Genomic DNA, 23,010 nt, shown 5'->3' on the forward strand with positions numbered 1-23,010 from the left:
GGTTGTGTGTGCCTATCTGAAGTTCCATCAGTAACACTCAGGACAAAGCAGGAATGTAACAGAAAAATAAATCAGTGCCTAATAGCTTTCAGAGAAACCAAGGGGAACACAATTATGTGGCATCTACATGCTAATCTACCAGACTCGAATCTCAAAGGAGTTCAAGTGCCCTACTCAAAATTCCTGCAGTGATAAGGGGTCTGCTGTGTTTGGCTGGGGTTGAGAGGAAAGATTTTTATGATAATTATCTTTGTGCGGAACAATTTTGCATTTTCTCTCCTGTTAATTCCGAAGTGAGCTGGGGGTGCGAGGCAGCAGGGAGATAGCCCTGCTGAAAGTAAAAAGTATTAAGGAGTCAAATATTTAATGTTGGCCTGGCATAATTTGACAGCAATTATGCAGCAAAAGCACTAGACAGTTACCAGGAAGATCCAGATAAATGTTCCATAATGACAGAGATGGAAAACAAGGAGCACTTTTTGCTTGTTCACATAAAAGCCTGTTAGAAACTGAAATGCAGAACAGCAGTGAGTTTTCATTCAGATTTCTCCTTGACATAAAAAAAAAAAAAAAGGGTTCAGAAATTATTCATCTCTGTGTTGGTCTTGAGAAAATCATTAACTTTTTTTTGGGGTGGGGGAGAGCAGTGAAAAAATAGTGCAAATAGCACACTTCACCTCCAGCCCTTCATTAAATGAACTTCCAGCAGCACAAATCCTCAAACTATCCCATTTTCCAGAAATATTGGAAACTAATTGTGCAGGATTTTATTGCAAATTCGCATCAGAAATTATACTTATGTGATTTTACTGCAAATTATACTTATCAGAAATTATACTTATGTACAGGAAAAAGAAACTAAATGTATTGTGGGATGCCCAGAGAGAGCTCCAGTTCCATAAATTAATTTTATAAATTAATTTTATCTCCAACTACTAATTTTAAAAAACCTGGTAAATGAGAATGTATTTATAGAAACAAATCACTGAATGATGATGTTGGGCACATCCTTCCCAGTTTTCCTCAGAGATTGCTTCCTTGCGCAGTGTCTGTAGTGTCAGAGTCTTGGATGAATGTGGGAAAAGCATCCTAAGAGAGGAAAATCAGTGCTGGGAGCACTTTTAGATTTTTAGGACACTCCCTGCTCACTGCAGAGGAAGATGAGGTGTCTTTATTCCAGCAATAATAATTTTAGGGATGGCTCTTCCTGCTTTTCCAGACTCCCCAAATCCCTGCAGGATGGTGTTCTCCAAGCCTTGGGAGGGTTTGGCTGTTTTTATTCCACCCAAAGGGGATGGAAAAGGCACCTCTGATCATCCCCAAACCCACAAAGAGAAGGAAAAGAAGCTGCTTGAGGCTGATACAAACTCAGCATTGTGGACTGAGCCTCTGTCAGCAGGGAGAGAGTGAAAATGAGCACAGAATCCTGCCGGTGAGAGAAGGGGCAGGTCCTGGCTCAGGTTTTGTGCCAGGTTTGGAGGGTGCTCTCTGGGGAGTCCTTTCCTTACCTTCCATGCTGGGTGCCATGTTCCCAAGGGAATAACCTCCTTCCTTCAGGCACACCAGGAGCTCTTCTCCCGGCTCAATCTCTTTAATAACTTTATAATAGACCTGGGAATCACAAACAGAACAGACACGTTAAATATGCAAAGCCTGGCGTTTTATATTTGAACCAATAGCTCAAATTACTGCAGCTAATAGGGGAGGCTGTCCCTTGATTTGAGATAATTGCTGCTCAGAGCTCGTTTTCCTGCCTTTATTTGACTCTTTGGGTGTCAGAGTTTCACAGGGTTTGGACAATAAAAAATATTTTGGGCAACAGCCTCTCTCTCTCAAATTACAACAAATCTTCCCTTTTTTTTCCCTGTCCTCCTATGAGCTCAGTGGTTGTCACAGTGAAGGGAAAATTAAACTGATGGCATTGTCACATTTAAGGCTCTGCTCTCTGAGCCAAAATTGGCCCCATGATTAGAGCCAAATTGTCACATCTCCACAGAATTATTCTGCTGATTATTCTCCCCAACAGCCCGGACCTGAGCCCTAAACACAGCCCTGAGCCCCTCCAGGTGAGCAGTGCTCCCACACTCTGAGCTCCTGTCTGAGCACAGACCCTGCACCTTCCAAAATGTCCTGAGCACAGCTCTGCTCAGCTCCTGGGCCTTTGTCACTGCACCAGGAGAAAACCCCAAAACAGCAGCAGGATTCAGGATTCAGGATTCAGGATTGTTCACTGCCCTCAGAAACCAGGGCAGGAGGTGCAGGGACAGCTGGGTCACACCTGAGCAGATCCCTGTGCCCTCATTCCCTCCCCTCCAGGAGCTCCATGGCTTTTGTCCTGAGGAAATTCAGTGTCCCCCACATGTTTTCCAAACTTCTGGAGTACACTGGACCCTGTCCTAACACAATACCATGAGAATTTACCTGGTAACCGTTGTTAACTTCCAGGTTTTCTTAGCACTGCGTTCAACAACAATCCAATAAATTATTTTTCAGGGTAAAACCCACATTTCACCCAGAACAATTCCCTAAATTTGCTGCCACTCCGCTTCTGCCAGCTTGTGTTTGTGAGGAAGGAACACACACAACTCCTAAATTCCAGCCTGGGTTGCATTAATTTTGTCACCACGATGCATTTCTCTTCCCAGACTCCCTTTCCCTGCCTCCCTGGCAGGAACTCGAGGCTTTGACAGACGCGTGGCCCCAAGCCCTGCGGGGACAGCAGCTGCACGGGATGCTCCCAAAATTGTCCTCCCTGTGCTAGAGCTGCTGTGTGATCGCAGGGAGAGGGATGAGATTCCAGGGATGGGCGTCTGCAGGGACAAGGGACATCATTCCCAGAGCTGTGGGGACAGGGAATATCATTCCTAGAGCTGTGGGGACAGGGAACATCATTCCCAGAGCCGTGGGGACAGGGGACATCGCTCCCAGAGCTGCAGGGACAGGGGACATCATTCCCAGAGCTGTGGGGACAGAGGACATCATTCCCAGAGCTGCGGGGATATGGGACATCATTCCTAGAGCTGCAGGGACAGGGGACATCCCTCCAGAGCTGCGGGGATATGGGACATCGCTCCCAGAGCCGTGGGGACAGGGGACATCATTCCCAGAGCTGTGGGGACAGGGGACATCCTTTAAGAGCTGCAGGGACATGGGACATCCCTCCAGAGTTGTGGGGACAGGGGACATCACTCCTAGAGCTGCGAGGACATGGGACATCATTCCCAGAGCTGCAGGGACAGGGGACATCCTTTAAGAACTGCAGGGACAGGGAACATTATTCCCAGAGCTGCAGGGACAGGGGACATCAGTCTCAGAGCTGCAGGGACAGGGGACATCCCCCCAGAGCACCACGCGGGGACCGTGGGGAGCGGTTACCGCTCCGAACTTTTCCTCCGCACCGAGGTCGGGAAGCTCCCGAGCGATCACCCCGCGTTACACCGGGCACCAGGACGGCCGCGATCCGCCCCGGCCACCGCACTGTGTCCCGATAACCGCTCTGGGTCCCGATAACCGCACTGGGTCCCGATAACCGCACTGGGTCCCGATAACCGCCGGTCCGCCAGCGGAGCCGTTATCCATCGCTCGGGATAATTCACGCTCTCCGCCGCCCCTGCCACTGCCCGGCGCCCCTCGATCCCGACCCCGATCCCGATCCCGATCCCGATCCCGATCCCGCTCCGGCTCCCACCGGGGCTCCCCGCTCTCCCCGGGACGCACCGAGGAAAAGTTGCCGGTGGAGCGCGCTCCCGCACTGCCGGTACCGGGAGCGGGATGGGGCCAGGACCGGGATGGGGATGGGGATGGGGCCAGGACCGGGATGGGGATGGGGATGGGGATGGGGATGGGGTCGGAGCGCGGCCCTGCCCGCCCCAGCAGGTGGCACACGCCGCCCGCCACCGGCCCCGCCGCTCCCTCGGAGCCGGTCCCGGGCAATGCGAACGGAGCGGGCCGGGCCGAGCCGAGCCGGGCTGGGTTGGGATGTGCTGGGCTGGGATGGAATGTGCTGGGATGGGCCGGGCTCCCCTGACCTGCTCGTTCCTGTCCCGCGGCCGCTGCGCTCCTCCGGTGCCGGTGGCGGGGAGGGCAGGGAAGGGAAGAGGAGGGAACGGGAGGGGAGGGAAGGGAAGAAGGGCAGCGGGGCTGTGTCTGTGAGCAGCTCCAAGGCCGGGGCAGACGGAGTCACAGCCGCCCCCATCAACGGGGTGGTGCGGTCCCCATGGGCTGTGGGGCGGCCTTTAACGGGAGCTCCGGTACCGAGTGCTGTGACAGAGCCCAAACGGGGGGTACAGCCCTCACTGAGCACCCGGTACAGCCCTTACTGAGTGCTCTGATACCGCCCAAACCGGGGGTACAGCCCTCAGTGAGCACCCGGTACAGGAGCTCCGGTACCGACTTCTGTGACACAGCCCAACCCGAGGGTACAGCCCTCACTGAGCATCCCGTACAGCTCTTACCGGGGCTACAGCCTTTACCGAACACCCGGTACAGCCCCTCACTGATCAGCCGGTACAGCCCTAACCCAGTGCTGTGACACAGCCCAACCCGGGGGTACAGCCCTGACCGAGCACCCCGCACGGTCCTTTCCAGGAGCATCCCTTACCGAGCACCCTCCGCATTCCTGTTCGGTGCATCCCGGTGCTCACGGGCTGTTTGCTGGCCCTGCCTCCCTCCCTCCCTCCGTCCCGACCCCGCAGCCCCTCTGGAGCTGTCCCAAATCTCGGTGTCCCGGCGCTGCCCGGCCATCTCTCACTGGTGGTTTCAATACAGGGACGGTCACGGACACAAAGATTTGGGGTGGGAAATGAAATCCCGCTGCTGGGCATTGACAGAATGTCCCAAACTGCCCGGACACCCCTCCCTGTGCTGCCGGAATCCTCGGTGGGATTGCATCACTGCTTCCCACTGCTCTGCAAACATCTCCCAGCGCACACAGCTGTCCTAACCCAGCTGAGAGTCCAAAATTGGGACCTGGGGCTGTGGGCAGGACCTGGGGCTGTGAGCACCTCCCTGCACCTGGGCAGCTCCAGAACTTTCCATGGAAAGCACGAGCAGCAGCAGGCTGGCACAGAACGCACCTGTACACAGGTGAGAACAGTTCTGAGACACCCTTGCTCCACCCAGGAGTTCGTTTCTGGGGATTCCACTGCAAAAGAAGTCATCTGAAATTTTCCTTTTTCTCGCTGTCTTTTTAATTTGCACTTCAGTGCTCCTCCCTGCTTGTTCTGCAAAAAATGCGTTTCCCAGGAGCAAACCACACTGAGGAAAAGTGCCCGAGAAAAACCCTAAAATGCAGCCTAGGAGTGAGCTCAGAGCTCAGGGCTGACTTGGAAAAACAACTCGGGATGGGCCAAGCTAAGAGAGAAAATAAGAGAAAATAAAACAACATAAAATATAAAATAAAATAAAATAAAATATGAAATAAAATAAAATAAAATAAAACATGAAATAAAATAAAATATGAAATAAAAATTAAAATAAAATAAAATATAAAATTGCTATTAACAGACTTTCTCTTGCAGCTGGCACCCAAACCAATACTAAAACACCAGCCATGGTCTAAAAGGTCCATCAAGTTCAGAGAGAGAGTCACAAATTTTACAGGGGAAAAATCCTTGAGAATTCCCCTGCAAGGGCTGACACTGCCCGGGTCTCACCCTTTAGCTCCTTTTCCTCTCCTGTTTGTTCTCAGAACAAAGTAGCTCCTTGTATTTCAAAATGCCTCCTGCAGTCCTTCCAGAAATATAGGACAGGCTCCTTTAATGATCAGGGAAAAGTTGGATTCTGCTGGAGTCACATTAATTTCATCAAACATTTCATTATGTTAATTAACTTCATCTTTCAGTCGTGCTACTGATGGTCTGGGCTCATCAAAGCCTTTTTTATTTATTGTGCACTGAAAAAGCTCAGATTTACTAATCCAGCAGAAGATTTACATTCACAAATCAATTCTGTTTGTTTATAGAAAAGTTCCACACTTGATCATTTCGTGTTTCCCACCACAGCATGGGCAGCTCTCCAAATTACCAGCTTTGTTTTACACTAAATAGTTAACAGGATAAGTAGTGCTGAGAATACTCCTTTTCTTGATGTTTATCAAAATTATTCTGGGCACGGGGTGCTGAAGGAAGAAAAAATAAAAGGAAAACAAAAAAAGAGAAAAACACCCCAAAAATCCAACACCCAAACAAACAAATAAGGAAATTATAGATAACCCAGAGGAATCTCTGGGTTGATACAGGATGTGAACTCAGGGCACAAATCATCCTCTGGCTGGTTGGTTGTGCTGCTAAAACAGAACAATTTGGTACAGCCACTGAAATATCAGCCCTGCAGAAGCACAACAGCACATTTGGGCTTGTCTCAGTCAGAGCCCAGCCCCACCTCATCCTTCCACTGAAAAAAAAAAAGAGTTCTGGAGCAGCCCCAGCCTGGGAATGAGGTTTAACCTCTGCCAGGGATGGAGATGGAACACAGGGAGTGGGAAAAGTCCATCCCAGAATTTCCTCATTAATTAGGGCCCTTCCTAAGAGCCAGCCCCGTTTTCCTGCTGCAGGGATTTCTCTGAGCTTCCACACATTTCTACTTCAGGGGGAAAAAGAGCATTAAAAGGGGAGAAAGAGGCTGCAGAAAAAAATCCACAAATCCACCCCCAAACACATCAGCTGCAGCAGAGGAGCTCAAAACCTCAAAAGCAGCCTGAGAAAAAGTTCTTTGTGTCCTTGTCTCACCAAGAATTCACTGCAGGGGCAGCCCAGTGAGGTTTGTCCCTCCTGTCCCTCAGCCCTGTCCGTGTGTCCAGCTCTGGACACAGAAAATCAATGTCCAGCCAGGACAGGGCTGCACACTCTGCTTTTGTTCCTGAGGAATTGCCTCCCCTTTGTTTCTGCTCTGCCACACTGCTTCTGATTTCCTCTTTTTAAGGCTCTTTGTGACGTATTTGGGAATCCTGAGTGGAGTTACCAAATCTCTGTAAAATACACCCAAAGTCTCTGCCTTGCACACACACCTCACACTGGCTGATTAAACACAAACCTGATTTTTTTTCTGTCTCCTGTTACTCCTTTTTCTCCCCAATATCTGCACCCCAACTAAAAGCAGTAGCTGTCACCCTGATTATTATTAATATATAATAATTACATTAATGGCCAGGCTATGAATATAATCATTATATATTATAAATATATTATTACATAGGTTCTGTATTTCAGACTCTTGAATTGCTCAGGCATTTTCCTTTTTGAGGTAGGAGTAACAACACCAAAAAGAAACCATTTCCCTTTTAGTAAATGATATCATTTAACTACCATTTTTTCCAGTCCTCCTTCAGAATCACAATTATCTCCAACAATCAAAGATCTTCTTTTCAAAGAACAAATAAATATAAAGAAAACTGGCTAATGCTATTCTACATGTGAAAATTGGCTTAATAAATGAAAAATAATGAATGAAACATCCCAATTGACCTCTTTCTAAGGAGAGAAATAAATACATTTTAAATAGATTATAATCTGTTAATGGGGGGAGGGAGGAGGGAAATAATTGAGTGGTTCAGATTTTGCTCACTAAAATCCAGGAAAATTCTCTGTGCATTCCTGGGGCTGTTCCCGGGTTACAGGACTAAAGAACAGAAGGGGACACACAAACACTCAAAGACCATCTCCCCATGTAAAAAAAGCTCATTTTCTCTGAAAATAAAATGATTTGGATGAAAATCTTGTCCTGGCCCTTATCACCACATCACTGTTTCGTTATTTAGAGGGCAATCATTTATTGCAAAAGTTTTTATTTTCTGTGGGTGCTTCCAAACAACCCCAAACCTCTTCCTGCTGCCTGAAGGGGCAAGATCAAACTTTTGTCCTTCTTTGGGGAAGGGAAAAATGTGTCCCCTGGTGAAACAAATAAAATTAAAACCAAGGAACAGGATCACGAATGAGGATCCTGATCAGCATCAGGGCTGGACGCTGAGCTGGGGACAGGACCATAAATCTGGATATTTTCATTTTTAGCTTTTCCCAGGGCTGACCCATCCCTGGGCCACCTTCCCCTGGATGCTGCCAGCACCCAGCACCCTCAGGGGAGCCCTGCAGGGAGGTTTTTACCTGCTCGTTGATGTGGCACACGGCCAGGTTCTGCTCGTCGCAGGAGCAGGACACTCGGATGTACTTCAGCCAGTTGCCAGCCCCGCCCTGGCCAGAGTCAGTGCAGAACTTGTCAGTGCCCAGGGCATCGGGAATCTGCGGGAGAACGGCACAGGAGAGCGGTCAGAGGGGACACAGGCAGGAAAAGGGTTTGCAGGGCACAATTCCAAACGAGAAATAGAAAGGAGAAAGGTCAGAGATGCAGCTGATAAAGAGATTTGTGGCAAGGATGGAATCAGCTCTCAGCTGGTGTCTGGCAGAATCTGCAAGGACACACCGAGAGTGGTCCATGAGTAAAAGGTGCAGGACTGCAAATATTCAGGAGTGCAAATATCCAGGGGTACAAATATTCAGGAGTACAAATATTCAGGACTACAAATATCCAGGAGTACAAATATTCAGGACTACAAATATTCAGGACTATAAATATTCTGTGAAACACAGCTCAATCAAACGAAGTAGGGAACTCCTCGAAACTCCACTGATTTTAATGACAAGGCCCTTAACTGCTCCATCTTCACATCATCTGTTTCATCCTTTCATGCAGGATAATTTTTGATTACAAACCTTTCAATAGACTCTTAACCAGATCATTTTCCACAGAGCTGTGAGGTTCTATTTTAAAATCTGCTTTACCCAATGCACTACTTTCATTTATCTGAGCACAGCCTGAGAAATTTGCCAGTCACATCTGTGTGGCTAAAGGTGAGATGCAGTTTGGCTGCTGTGAAAAAGAGGAATCCTTCAAAATAAAACCCCTCAGATATTTAAAGTCCAGATGTGAGAGGGGGAAAAGAGTTAATTAAGGGGTTGCAGTCCAAAGAAATTCGCTGGTTTGCCAGGAAGAGACTTTTCCTCTCTTCAGGCAGTGGAGTTGGTGACAGAACCAGAGGAGATGCTCAGAATTCCAGAACAACCTTTGGGATGACCCAGCTTGTAATTCACTCAAAAAAATCACATTTAAAAAATGACACAGGACACCCTGAAAACAAGGAGAAGCCCTTTGAGCCCCAGCATAGCAAGGCTCAGCTCTGCTCCTAAGTGGGCCTCCCTGCTCCAGAAACTCCTTTTTTCCTGAGATTCAGGTTTCCCTCTGCCCCGACCAGCCCCTGTGTCAGTGCAAATTACTTCAGTCATCAAAAGCTCTTAACATGCTTTTACTAGCAATTAATTCTCTCAGAATCTCGTGGGATACGATTCTATTTTCCCATCTATTTCAAGACACAGAAAAAAAAAAAAAAAAAAAAGAAAAAGGTGGGAAAACAAAGGAGAGGAAAAATTAAAGCCCAGTGATGACAGCAACAAGTCGAGCCTAAGGCTGGGCTGAGGAACCTCAGGGGACTGGTCCAGTTCAGACTCTGGTTCCCAGCTCTGAGCTCCTGCCAGAACCACCAGGACAGCTCCCAGCTCTCTACTCTGGTCCCAGCAGACATTTCCTGGTCTCATCCCCACCACCAACCCTCCCTCCTTCTGGCTGAAAAGGGATGAGGGGAAACCCCACTGTTAGTGCTGGGCTTCTTCCTTCCCAATCAGAACGTGGCACTGGGAGCCACTGAAATGCTGCATTTTCTCCCAGAACGTGTTTGGGACAGAACTGGTGTGAGAAAAAACCTGGCTGTGCTCAGTTTCTGCCTGGGAACACTCAGGGTCATTCACTCATCCCAAACCAGACCATGGAACTTTCTAGGCACCCTTGGTCATCTGCTGGCAGCACCAAAGCTCTGAGGTGGGCACTGATGTCACAGGAAGACAATTCTGTGTTGTTTGGAAGTTTAAAAAAAACCAAAACCCCAACAATAAAACCTATTCTTAATGTGGCTGAGTTTAATTAAACTAAAATATCAATAACTTCTGTTTTATCTCAGGGAGCTCCAGGCACACCAAGGCTGCCTAAAGCTGGTGAGAGAAAAAGCTTCTCCTGTTTTTTTTCACCCCAAATTGAGTGGCCCAGCCAAGCCCCTTGAGTGGGGGCACACCCAGACACCAAGTGACAACATCTTCCAGGGAAACTGTTTGGAAAAACCAAATGAGACAAATCGTTGATGTCAGCTGCTCTGAAGGCACTGAGGAGTTTGGGCAGAGTTTGTGGTGGTTTGAGGAACCAGCAGCCCACAAACCTCCCAGTGCCAGCTATGGGTGACATCCAGTGGCCCTGGGAGCACCAGAGGGCAAATCCAGGGCACACAAATCTGATTTTTAATTTCACAGCTGTATCTTACAGTTGGTCTCTTGCATCTTCCAGGATGGTTTGAGAGGACATTGAGTGGTTTAGGATGGAAGGGACCTCAAGGATCATTTAGATCCAAGCCCCTGCCCTGGGCAGAGCTCGGGGGAAGCCCAGAATTGAGCTCAAATTCATTTTGCAGGGTCCTGCTCGCCAGCTGTGCCTCAGGAGGAGGTTCTGCCGTAGCTCGAAATCACCTGAAACTCTGTGGTTTTATCTGCGTGGGGCATTAAAACCCAAGCTGGGGGTGTGAAATCTGACAGATCAAAACGAGAGAAAAAGAGGTGCTGTGAGAGCCTGAGAACCTGGGCTGCTGTTCTCACACACATTCACTGCCCTCCACAAATAGAGACTGGTACCACACAGAGCCTGGTACCACACAGAACCTGGTACCATGAACAGAACCTGGTACCGCAAACAGAACCTGGTACCACGAACAGAGCCTGGTACCAAAAATGGAGCCTGGTACCACAAATACAGTCTGGTACCATGAACAGAGCCTGGTACCATGAACAGAGCCTGGTACCACAAACAGAACCTGGTACCACAAATGGAGCCTGGTACCATGAACAGAGCCTGGTACCACGAACAGAACCTGGCATCACACAGAGCCTGGTACTATGAACAGAACCTGGCACCACACAGAACCTGGTATCACACAGAGCTTGGCACCACAAACAGAACCTGGTACCACGAACAGAGCCTGGTACCATGAACAGAGCCTGGTACCAAAAATGGAGCCTGGTACCACAAATGGAGCCTGGTACCACAAACAGAACCTGGTATTACAAACAGAACCTGATACCACAAATAGAGCCTGGTACCATGAACAGAGCCTGGTACCATGAACAGAGCCTGGTACCACACAGAGCCTGGTACCACAAACAGAACCTGGTACCACAAATAGAGCCTGGTACCATGAACAGAGCTTAGTACCACAAACAGAACCTGGCATCACACAGAACCTGGTACCATTAACAGAACCTGGTACCACAAATAGAGCCTGGTACCACTAACAGAACCTGGTACTACAAACAGAACCTGGTACCATGAACCTGATACCACACAGAACCTGGTACCACGAATAGAGCTTGGTACCAGGAACAGAACCTGGTACTACACAGAGCCTTGCACCACGAACAGAACCTGGTGCCATAAACAGAACCTGGCATCACACAGAGCCTGGTACCACACAGAGCCTGGCACCACGATTAGAACCCGGTACCATGAACAGAACCTGGCACCACAAACAGAACCTGGCACCAGGAACAGAACCCGGTACCACAAATAGAGCCTGGTACCACAAATAGAGCCTGGTAACACAAACAGAACCTGGCATCACACAGAACCTGGCACCAGGAACAGAACCTGACACCACGAACAGAACCTGGTACCACGAACAGAACCTGACACCACGAACAGAACCTGGTACCACGAACAGAACCTGGCACCATGAACAGAACCTGGCACCACAAACAGAACCTGCCCAGAGCCCAGGCTGCACCCAGCCAGCCCTCATCCCTGTGCTGCCATGGCCCAGGACCCTCAGAAAATGGACTAAAGGGGGTGATCAGCTGCTCTGAGTGCTGCAGGAGCAGTTCCAGAGGCAGGGCAGCCCCGGGGCCAGCTCAGCCCCCGGTGGCCAACACCTCTAATTAAAGATCAGGTTCACACGCTCGCACTCCTCGCCGATGGTCTCTATCAAAGTTCTCTCACAGCTCAAAAGCACCAAGAGCTCAGCAGCAGGCACCCAGCACTATCTGCAGTATCTGCTCTTCTGTCAAACGTTCACACACAGAATCATATTTTAAGTATCTCCTCCCTCCCCTGCTGCCCCCACCTGAGAAAACTCCGGAAAAACAAATTGAAACCTTTTACCACATCTTCTTCCAGTTCAGACCAGAAGGGAAATCAGAAATTTCCTCTGGCGAAATTCTGCAAACCAACTGTTTACAAGCCTTTGTCAGTAAGCAAAAAAAACCCCAAAAAAACCCCAAACAAAACCAAAATGATTCCAGTTTGAAAATGCTCCTGGGATCCTCAGGGAGCATTGATTTTTCTGTGTTCTTTGAAGAACCAAGAGATGCCTGTGCTCTAGGACAGGTGGAGAAGGAAAATGGAGGCAAAAAGTTTTGGGAATGGGCAAATTAAAGATTTCAGATGGAAACACAGAGGGATTCACCTCAGCTCCCCACAGCCACCCACCTGGGGATGCTCTTACCACAACAGGCATCTCCTGCTCTATTAAATCTGTTTATTCACAATTAAAACCAGAACTAAGTCCCTCCCTATCCTGGACTCAGCAGCAGCTTTAATCACAAAACAATCCACCCATTTTCCTGGCCAGGTAAAGGCTGACATCAGATATTCAGTGCCAACAGCAAAAAAACCCCAAAGATGCCACAGGAAATAAAAAAAAAAAATCAGAAAATTTGGTTTAATTACTAGCAGGACTCTGAGTTGGTGGAGCTGACACAGAATTTCTGTGCTCTCTGCTCAGGCTGGCTCTGTATCAGGGGAGATGTCTCTCCTGAGGGTGATTTGGCTCAGACATTTAAAGATGTTGTCAGAGGGAAAGGAGAGGTGAAAAAATAGTGGGAAGATACTGGAGAGGAGAAAACAAAATAAAAACAGTTTATAATTAGTAATTGGTGCTGTTTTGCAAGTCTAGGACCATCATGTGCTGCTATTCCAGCCAGTTTTGGGGAATGCATTTCACCTCCTTGATCCCTTTGGCTCTGAGGCCCAGCATCCCTGTCCTACAGAGCTGCAGGAACAAGATTTGTCCCTTTTTCTTTGTCCCCATGTTAAACCCCAGCAGTCTGGGACAGCCCCTGCCCTGGAGAAGTGCTGGAAAAGCAGATTTCCATCTGGCCTGCAGCCTGCAGACACGCTCAGAAAGTTAATTATTGTGAGAGCACTTCCTCTGGCTGCTCTTCCATTTTATCCCTCCCACCCCATCATGGATTTCTCCCCACTTCTTTTTTCATCACTGAACACGCCAAAACTTCAGTTCATCTTTTCTCCTTCTGCTGCAGATGGTGACTTCAGTTTTTATTTATTAACCCACGGCACCTCCCAGCACTTTTGTCTTCAAACCCAACAGCTCATCTAAGAATTCCCAATTCCCCTTCCCTTCCCTGCCAGTAACAGTGCCATGATCTTGTCTCATGGAGTCATTCTCTGGGTTTCACAGAACTCTCCTTGCTCTGAAGTCCCCCAGCCTCCTCCTTTCCAGTCTGTCCCCTCCAAACAAACGCACCTTGGTGTCCCTGGGATTACAGGGATTTGAGTGGCCCTGTGCAGAGACACGGATTTGGGATGCAGAGCCAGAGCTCAGGCTGGGGCTGTGCTTCAGATCCATCCCCAGCCAGCCAAAAGGAAATTGTTGTCATGTTCCAGGGCTCACTTTGCAGCTTTATCTGCTGTCTGCCGAGCAGCGCTCGGGCTTTGGATCCAAAAGGCTCCTTGATCTCGCGGAGGCTCCGCTCCGTAATTTATTAACATCAGAAATGCTGAGTTATGGGGCAGAAGTTATGGAAAAATCCTCTCGAGCGTTTACAATTTTTTTTGCACATCATTTGAGGTTTCCTGCCCCTCTAATTTGTGGGCTCTCTGTTGGGTTGTTTCTTTCACGTTTTAATGGGCAGCGTCCAAGGTTTGGCCCCGGCAGAGGTGTGCCGGGGGGCTGGAATGCCTGCGGATCTGTCGTCAGTTGGCTTAATGGATTCCTAGTGTGCATGGAGAAACGGAGCAACCAGGAGTTTGCCATCACTGACCCAGCGTCCTGTTGCTATAACATCCCTCCCCAGAAGCCCAGAGTGTAATAAACCTTCTCATCCCATGGTCGCAGAATCTGCCTCTGACAGCTTGGCTGATGTGCGCATTTTATTTGGCAGGAGTTGGAGATTTTTTCTTTTTTTTTCCCCCCTTTTTTTTGCTTTAATGACCCACGAGCTGATTTAGAGCAATAAACTGTTGCCATGAAGTTTTGTTGTGTTTCTTTTAAATAAAGGGAAGGGAGGGACTGCTGCAATTTATGACTTTCAGAAGTAACTGAAACAGAAAGTCCATTCTTGCCATGAAATGAAGAGAAAAAGACTTCATCCAGAGAAACACCTCTGTCAATGTGTAGACATGAAGCCTAGATGAACTCATAAATTCAGCACTCTGCCTGCAATTAAGCAGGCTTCCTGGTGATTTGACAAAGAGGTAATGAGAAACGTGTCAGACAAAAACAGGTCATAGCACTGGAAAGTGCTGGGAAGAGCAGCGGAGCCAAACCCAGCTTGTCTGCTCAGGGCCACAGGAAAAGCTCGGAGTGTACTCATGGAAAGTTGCTCTGAGTGATGTACAGCAAGGTCCTGGAAGGAGCTCCCAGCTCCAAAACCACCAGATAAAGAGGGAAGAGGCTGCAGAGCTCTCAGCACCACCCTGCCTGAGATGGTCACACCCTCAGTGTAACCCCTGGGCAGTGCAGGTCCTAAGGGCTGCTAAATGGCTGCAGGATCACAGAGCTCAGCTCATCTCCCTGGTTTTGTGAGCAGGATCCTGTCCCCTGGAGTGTCCTCACCTCCCCCATCCCATCCCATCCCATCCCATCCCATCCCATCCCATCCCATCCCATCCCATCCCATCCCATCCCATCCCATCCCATCCCATCCCATCCCATCCCATCCCATCCCCTCTGTGGGCACACCCTGGGGTTTCCAGGACCTGCAACAAAACCCCAGCACATCCAAACACTGGGAATTCCCAGAGAGGAGGAAAACAAATCTTGATGGTTCTCCTCCTGTCAAACAAGCACATTTCTGCTTCTTCCAAACTGAGCCTAGAGCTGGGAGAACCATGAGGAAACCCAGCTGGATTGCACTGGTGTTGGTGAGGCCAGGCAGAGGATGCTGAGCCCAGTGACACTGTGGAGCCAGGTGACACTGCTGAGCTTGGTGACAGTGCTGAGTTTGGTGACAGAATTGAGTTTGGTGACAGTGTTGATTTTGGTGACAGAATTGAGTTTGGTGACACTGCAGAGCCCGGAGCCGCTGCCGGCAGAGCGCTGCTGTAGCCGATGAGAGAGAGACAAATCCAGGTTTTAAAAAAGCTTTAAAAAGTTTTTGAGCTTTCACTCCCACCCAAGCCACACATCTGGAGTGGGAATTTTCCACTGGTGTGTGCATTTCTGAGCTGTTGCTGGGCTGCTGCATCCTCTGGCTCCATGAAGGGTCTGGAGGAAAAACATCCCAGGCTGATCCTGGGACATATTTCTGTCACAAGAAATAACCTTCTCATTCTTTTTTTCCCCACCACATCTAAAGCACACGAGGAATCACATGAAAATAGCTGTTTTCTCCCAAAAATCCCTGTCCAGATTCCAAGCAGAGGAGCCTGGATGGCTCACAGGAGCTTGGGAAGCCAGGCTGGATTTCTGAATCCAGCAGAGCCTTTTGAAGGGCTGCCCACTATTAACTGCTCTTCCCTTACACAGTGTGTATTTCCCAAGTGTCTGCTCTGCATCAGGATAAAAAGGGCTGGAAAAAGCTGCAGTGTCACTGCTGTGTCCTTCAGGCACCTCAGATTCACTCCAGGAAGGAACATCAGACCTGGCCCTACACACAAAGCTTCAGGAGGAACCAGCAGCAGCAAGAATCAGACAGGACATCATTTACATTTACACCTATTAAATACAATCTCCAGGAAAGCATCTCCTCCTCTGCACAGCAGAGCCACCACAAAAACAAGGCAGAGCAATGGGGCAAAGAGGAGAAATCAAGAAACTGTAAGAAAAATCCAGCCTGGCTCTGCTTTCCCTCCCCTGTACCTATAATTCCTTCTATTCCCACCTTGGAGATGCAGTTTTGCTGCCTAGAAAACACCCTGAATGACACAGGGTACCACAGAAGGTGCTGCCAATGCTGATTCCTGTTGATGCACAAAACCAACCCCACTCCCTCGTTTCTGTCCCCCACTCCCCTCCTCTTTGAGCTCCCCTTGCACAGCAACATCCCATCACCACGCAGAAAAACACCGAGTAAAGATGTCAAAACAGAAGAGGACTTCCAAGCTGATGGCAGGCATTTATCTCAACAAAAGCTCATTTTTCACCAGTAACGTAATTCATACCACACTGATTTAAATTAAACAGTAAACCATAAAAAACTGAGCTCGAATCAAATCCCAGGGCTGCCTCAAATATTGTACACACGAGGCAAGGAAGGGATTTCAAGTTCTTTGTAATATACACACACAAAAACTTTGAAGCTTTCCTCCTCACTGATAGAGTTCAGGACATCCCTTTTTTTGTATCCTACAGCATTTTGGCTCATTCCTAAAGAATTGTAATTGTGAAGTTCTAAATAGATGAGAAAAAATGGGCACTTGGGAGAAATCCTCTGAATAAAAAAAGACAGAGGCTACCACAGGCAGGATTTGGAGTCTCAGGGCATTTCACTGCACTGGGGAGAGGGAGCAGGAGGTGCAGCAGTGCTGAGCTCCCAGGGCTGTTCCAAGGGGTTAAAACAGACACAAATCACTTGTATCCCAGAGCTTTTGTGCTCATCCAAAATGCTTTAGGGTCTGATTCCTCTGCTGCTCTTTCCAGAGGAGATGTGGGCTAAATTGTCTCCCTAATGACCGGGTGCCAATTAGCCCAGGGGGAGGAAGAGCAGGGCAGCTGTCCTGGCAGAAGGGAGTGGGCACAGAAGCTGAACAGAACTTTATTGTATGAAGATGGGAACATTTTCTGATGGTAATTTGTCCAAGAGCCCTCTTAGCACTGAGGCACAGCTGCTTCCCCTATCCATACCCAAAAGGTACTCCTGCAATAGGGAAAACACAGCCAACCTTAAAAATAAATTCTGATCAGCTTCTTGAGTAGCATCCTGGGAGTTAGTTCCACTGGGTCAGGATGGACAGAGAGAACTACTCCTTGCTTTAAATAATTCCTTATTACTCCAGCTTGGTTTTAGTAACGTTTTGGGAGCAGAGCTGTGGAACACCACGAGTGTGGAGGCCTCTCCAGGGTGATTTATGGGCAGCACTCGGTGCCAAACCCATCTGCTGCACTTCACACTCTGGCCAAAAAAGTAGCAGAGCCTTCAGCTGCCCATTCCAGTCTGGCAAAGGTCATTGGAGGTCCCAGCAGGAGAAGACCCCCATGAAATGACATTGTCTGAAGGTCTCTTCTGAGCCCCTTCCTCGAGAAGAGTCTGAACTGCCACCCCACAGCCCTGGCAAATCCACTGCCTCCCCCTGCAAACGCTCTGGGGTTACACTGGATCATTAACAAAATGAAATAAAATCCAATAACAACTATCCAGGCACCCCACAGAGAGATGAATGAACTCAGAGAGCTGAGGGGAGTGAAGCAGCACCCATTTTCCCTTTAATTAATAGATTTGAGGATATATGGTCCAAGTTCAATGAGGAGGGGGACACAGATAAGGAAACCCGTGCCCAGGGGTGTATTTGATGGACATATCTGGGTGCTTCACTCCTGAAAATTGAGTGTTCTTAAAACTTGATACCTGGAGTTACCTTGCAGCCTGGTTCTGGTGGAGGAGCCATGGTTGGACACCTCAGCACAGCACAAATCAAACTGTCTGCCAGGAATGAAAATGGGATACAGAAGTGAAGGGAACCCAAGTTAGTGGCAGGGTGGGGTGTAAACAGTGCAATGTCTGGAGAGGCTGGAAAGATCAGGACTTTTATTCCATGTGTGCCTGGTGCCAGATGCACCCATGCAATGACAATCACTGTGTTGGTTTTTTTTGTCTTCTCCCAGAGCTTCTGCACCCTGCTTTAGGTGCTGCTCAAACAAGGACTGACTGGTACTGAGATACAACCATGGAAAAAAGGGAATCACCATCAAAAGGTGTGGTTCAGAGTGGCAAGGCAAGCCCCAAGATCACACTCTTCTAGCACTAATTTTAGAAGGTTAATTGAGGATGATTATCCCTCCTTACTTTTTCCATCAGCATGGAGAGCAACACCCCAGCAACCCAGGACGTGTGCACTTCTTCTTTAAAAGCCTTGAATTTACAGGCCCAAAGGCTACATATTCCCTGACACTTTCAGAACAGAGATTTACCAAAACACACACACACAAAAAAAGAAAAATAAAAGAGAAAAGGTGGAAAAAAAACCACCCCAGCAGGGCTGGGCCTTCCCCCACAAGCACAGCTGCAGCCCCACACAGGAAACCCCCCCAAAGGCCACGCTGGGACGGGGAAGCCGAGTCCTCACAACCTTTCTTATCAAGTCCTCACAACCTTTCTTATCACTTTGGTGCTGTTTAGGTGTGAACCAGATGATTTGTGACTGGGCTGGCTCTGAGAGAGAGAACCAGAGGAGATTCGAGGTTCCCCACCAGCAGCACCCCCTCTCTGAGCTCAGGAAACAAAACAGCCCAAGACAGATTTTTTCTCTCACATGGTGCTCAGCCCTCTGAGAGGTGAGATGTGTGATCTCTTCAGAGTGGTATTTACCAAAAATACGACCCTGGGAAGGTGCTAAATGAGGCACCCGGGCCTGTGGGCCTGGCCCACCACTGCCCTACATCCTGCACTGCAGCTGCCCGCTGCTTTATCTCATAAATGTCACCAAAAATGAGGGCAAGAGGCTTTCCCAGCACAAAGCAAGGGCTGAGCCTTCCTGAGAGGGAATTTGGGGGTGCTCAGTGAGGGCAGGGCAGGAGGGGAACAACCCAGGGCTCAGAGCATCACCCACAAGTGATGCCCTGTGTGGTACCTTGCTTTTTAACTCTGCTAAAAACTTTAAAGTATTACCAAACCTTCCCCCAAAAAACTTAAATAAGAGTGAGTAAAGAGTCAGATGTTCCCCCTTCTTGGGCTGCTGGAAGGACAGCAAGGACCTGGGATGAGGGAGATACTGCACAGTTCAAAATTCCTCTCTGCTGTTAGTTCAAAATTCCTCTCTGCTGTTGTTTTTTGAAGCACCCAGGCTCATCCCAACCCTTTGCCTTTGGATATTGGCTGAAGAGTGAGGGTGAGGCCAGAGAAGCAGATCCTCAGGGCACTTCCAGGAAAAATCTGCTCCCAGAAAATCTGCTCCCAGAAAATCTGCTCCAGGGCTGGTTTGCTTCCCGAGGGACACGAGGATTATTCACATGACCCAAATCTTGAGCAAGAACTTCTTCAGTGTGTAACCATTACACACAGATTGTCTTCAATGTGAGCATCACTGAAATCACAACTGGGGACACCAGGGTGGACGTTTTGCCCCAAGTTTGCTTCTACATGAGAAAAAGAAGGTTTTGGAGTCAGTTCTCACTGAAGATATGGAAGTATTTTGCAGAAGGGGAGTCCTCCCCACACCAGCCCGACAGCTGCCTGTGGGCTTAGCACCAATCTCACTCACAGACACACAAAGAAAATGTGCAAAGTGCTCTGCCCTCAGATTTATGCAGTGAACATGGTTATTTCCCCCCCCACACACAGTGAGTCACACTTGTAAAGAAGTTCTGGGGTGCTCATTTTCCATCAAAATCTCTGAACCAATAATTTTTTGCTGGTTGGTTGATGAGACATCCCTGAGAGGTTCACAAACCTTCAAGTCGAACCTTGTTCCTTCTTTCCAAATAATGACAAGGAATGACTGATTAAATGATTTCTCCCTGCAGTTCTGCCCCCTCTGCAGCTGAAAGCAGAGCAGTATCTTGTCTGACATCACCAAAAGAGCTGAAATCTCAGCCATAAGGAAGTACAAGGGTAAAACTGCACAGTCCCAAGTGCTGCTGGGGTGAACTTTACCCCGAGCCAATTCACCTACTTATGAAATGATACATCCCAGGGAATTGATTCTAATGATAAATCTGCCCTTTGAATACGCTGAGAAACAACATTTCAAAATCTCCAGCTCAGATCTGATCCCATCTCTGGGTCAAAAGACAGCTGAGCAGAGTGCTGGTGTGGAGGTGAGGGCTTGGGTGGAGGGAGGGACCTGACTCTGCTCAGGCTGATTTACTGAGCAGTGCCAGCACATCTGGTTCTCCAACTCCAAACAAAGCTGAGCTGACACTCCAGACAGCTGCCACTGCCCCAGGTTTGAGTTAGGGAGATGCTGATAACCTCCACTCAGAATTCCTTTTCTTCTTCACCTGTGCCCAGCTCCAGAGACAGCACCCAGCACCCCCTGCCCTCCCTGATCCACATCCTGACCCAGCAGGACACACCTCTGCTCCTTTTAATTTTTAAGCCAGATGGGAAGGACAAAAAATACACCAGCATCTGCCTTTGGAGATAATTTCTCACCTGTCAGAAAGCCAGACTTCCACCCAAAGGTGGAGCTGAGGATTACAAATATTTCCTTTATACATCAGGATTCTCTGGGCAGGGAAAGGGAACCCTCCTCTTTTCTGGGACACTCTGATCTTTAAGGTCTTTTCCAACCCAAACCAGTCTGGGATTATTTCCTCAGTCAACTCTCAGTTACAATAAATGTGAGGATGGTTTTGTCTCTTAAAACCAAATACTCTTGGGGGAAAAAAATCAGACTTGAGGTATTTAGAAGGTTCACCTGATAATGATCTCAAAGACTTCTTCATTAGCAGATGGAAACACCTTTTTATTTCTTTTTTTGTGACAGATTTCTTCTTATTTTGAAGTATAAAATCCTCAATCATAGAACACAAGACTCTCTCAACCCTGCTAAAAAAAGCATTAATTTAATGTTAAGTAGAAATTATGAAAAATTATTTTTAAGAAGTGCTTCAGTATCCAAAACAAACAAACATGGTGAGGACATTATTGTCTCCGTTCCCTTCCCAGACACTCACACAAATTTTAAATCAACTGCTCAAGCCTTGAAGTGCTGCTGAAACAGTTTCTTGTGCTCTAATCCTGCAGCTTTTAAACCAATCCATGGTATAAATGATTCCTGCCTGCATCTGGCAGCCCTGGGAGTTCTCTGAGGATGAACATAAATTCAATTATACCAAATTAAATGGGAACATACATAAGCCACATAACATTTTAATTGGGGGTGATTCTTCACTTTTTTTGGAAGAACTGTGCAATAGCTGAGTCCACAAAGATGATATGACACATCTGCTTTCTCCCTGGAGCTGCCTGCTTTTATTAATTACGCTGCAGAGATATATTTATATTGATGCAGTCAGTGTGTGAACAAAACCTCATGGACGAAAAATGGTTTAATTAAGGGAGGAAAACCTGGTTTACGGGTGCTGAGAAAATCTGGTCTTTAGAGTCAGTAAAAGTTTCATAAGTGATTAGATAAAAATAAATCCTAGGGAAATATTTGCACCAAATATGTCTTTGACATTTCATGCTGGAGAATCGCATAAAAAAAAGTTCCTGACCCAATAATCCATTGGCTGCACCTGGGGCTGAGTTCAGACCCCTCCAGCTCTCTCATTCACTTTTCCTCTGCTCTGAACAAATCTACCTCTGCTGCCCCAAACTGCTCCCTCCCTGCACTCCTGTGTTAACCTCCCAAAATCAGGCAATGCAGGACCAAGCTGTGCCCTGTCCCACTCTCCTGGTGATGCCCAGCACAGTGAGAGGACAGGAGCTGAGCCTCTGCCAGAGCTTTACCAAGAACCAAAAGAAGAGTCTGCCTGTAAACGACAGAGAAATCCTGGTAAAGCACTCTGCAGAGGGACAAACAGCACGGCTGGTGACGCTCAGGTGTGACACACACTCAGGTGTGACACTCAGGTGTGACACTCAGGTGTGACACACACTTAGGTGTGACACACACTCAGGTGTGATAAACACTCAGGTGTGACACTCAGGTGTGACACTCACTCAGGTGTGACACACACTCAGGTGTGACACTCACTCAGGTGTGACACTCAGGTGTGACACTCAGGTGTGACACACACTCAGGTGTGACACTCACTCAGGTGTGACACACAGGTGTGACACTCAGGTGTGACACTCACTCAGGTGTGACACACACTCAGATGTGACACTCAGGTGTGACACTCAGGTGTGACACTCACTCAGGTGTGACACACACCCCCCAGGTGTGACACTCAGGTGAGTACAGAACACACCCGGCTGTGCCAGCCCGGCCTTGCTCCGTGTCCAGCAGCAGAATGCGGTGCTGAAGGGAAGAGTTTCACCCTGTCCCCGTGGCAGGGAGGCAGAAAACAAGGCAGGAAAAGCCCCGGAGCTCCCCCGCTCCCGGCACAACGCGCTCTTTGTGGAGGGCGATGCTCCTGCGAGAGACGCTGCCTCAGCCCAAAGCCCAGAGATGGAGATCTCACACGCTAATAAATAAAAATAAATATCTGACCTCAAGTAAAAGATCCTTCGTTTGACACTCCTGATCATTTTTTATACTTCAAGCTCAGTTTTTACTGGACAGGATCCAGCCATCCTATGGAAATGGAACAGCCTTTTTCTTTAGGTGAACAAAAGTCCTTTTCTAGTCCTGAGGGCCGGCGAGTTTATCCAAATAGTCTCAGTTTACTAGTAGCCCCTTTTGGAGCCGATACACTCAGTACAAGCACACTTTGTATCTGCGGGGCAGCGCCAGGACAGGGCTGAGCCGTGGGAGGGACCACGGGCTGCCCCGCGGAGCCCCTGCCCTCCTCATCCTCCCCCTTCTCTTCATCCTCCCCCTGCCCTCCTCATCCTCCCCCTTGTCTTCATCCTCCCCTTATCG

General features: G+C 48.4%; 1 protein-coding gene across 3 annotated transcripts in view; it reads right to left on the bottom strand.

Annotated features, from left to right (window-relative positions):
* PRDM16 (PR/SET domain 16) overlaps nt 1-23,010 on the bottom strand; it is a 308,495-nt gene that overhangs the window by 43,238 nt on the left and 242,247 nt on the right. For 2 of the 3 annotated variants that reach the window (XM_033079706.1, XM_033079708.2), the window contains exons 4-5: nt 8,100-8,234; nt 1,509-1,611 (exon numbers count right to left, since the gene is read on the bottom strand). In XM_033079706.1, coding sequence (XP_032935597.1) covers nt 1,509-1,611; nt 8,100-8,234 — 238 coding nt within the window. Of the gene's footprint in view, nt 1-1,508; nt 1,612-4,028; nt 4,071-8,099; nt 8,235-23,010 lie in introns of those variants that run through there. The other variant, XM_033079709.1, reaches the window with a different exon arrangement.

The sequence above is a fragment of the Catharus ustulatus genome, chromosome 24 (assembly GCF_009819885.2).
Source record: "Catharus ustulatus isolate bCatUst1 chromosome 24, bCatUst1.pri.v2, whole genome shotgun sequence".
Lineage (NCBI taxonomy): Eukaryota > Metazoa > Chordata > Aves > Passeriformes > Turdidae > Catharus > Catharus ustulatus.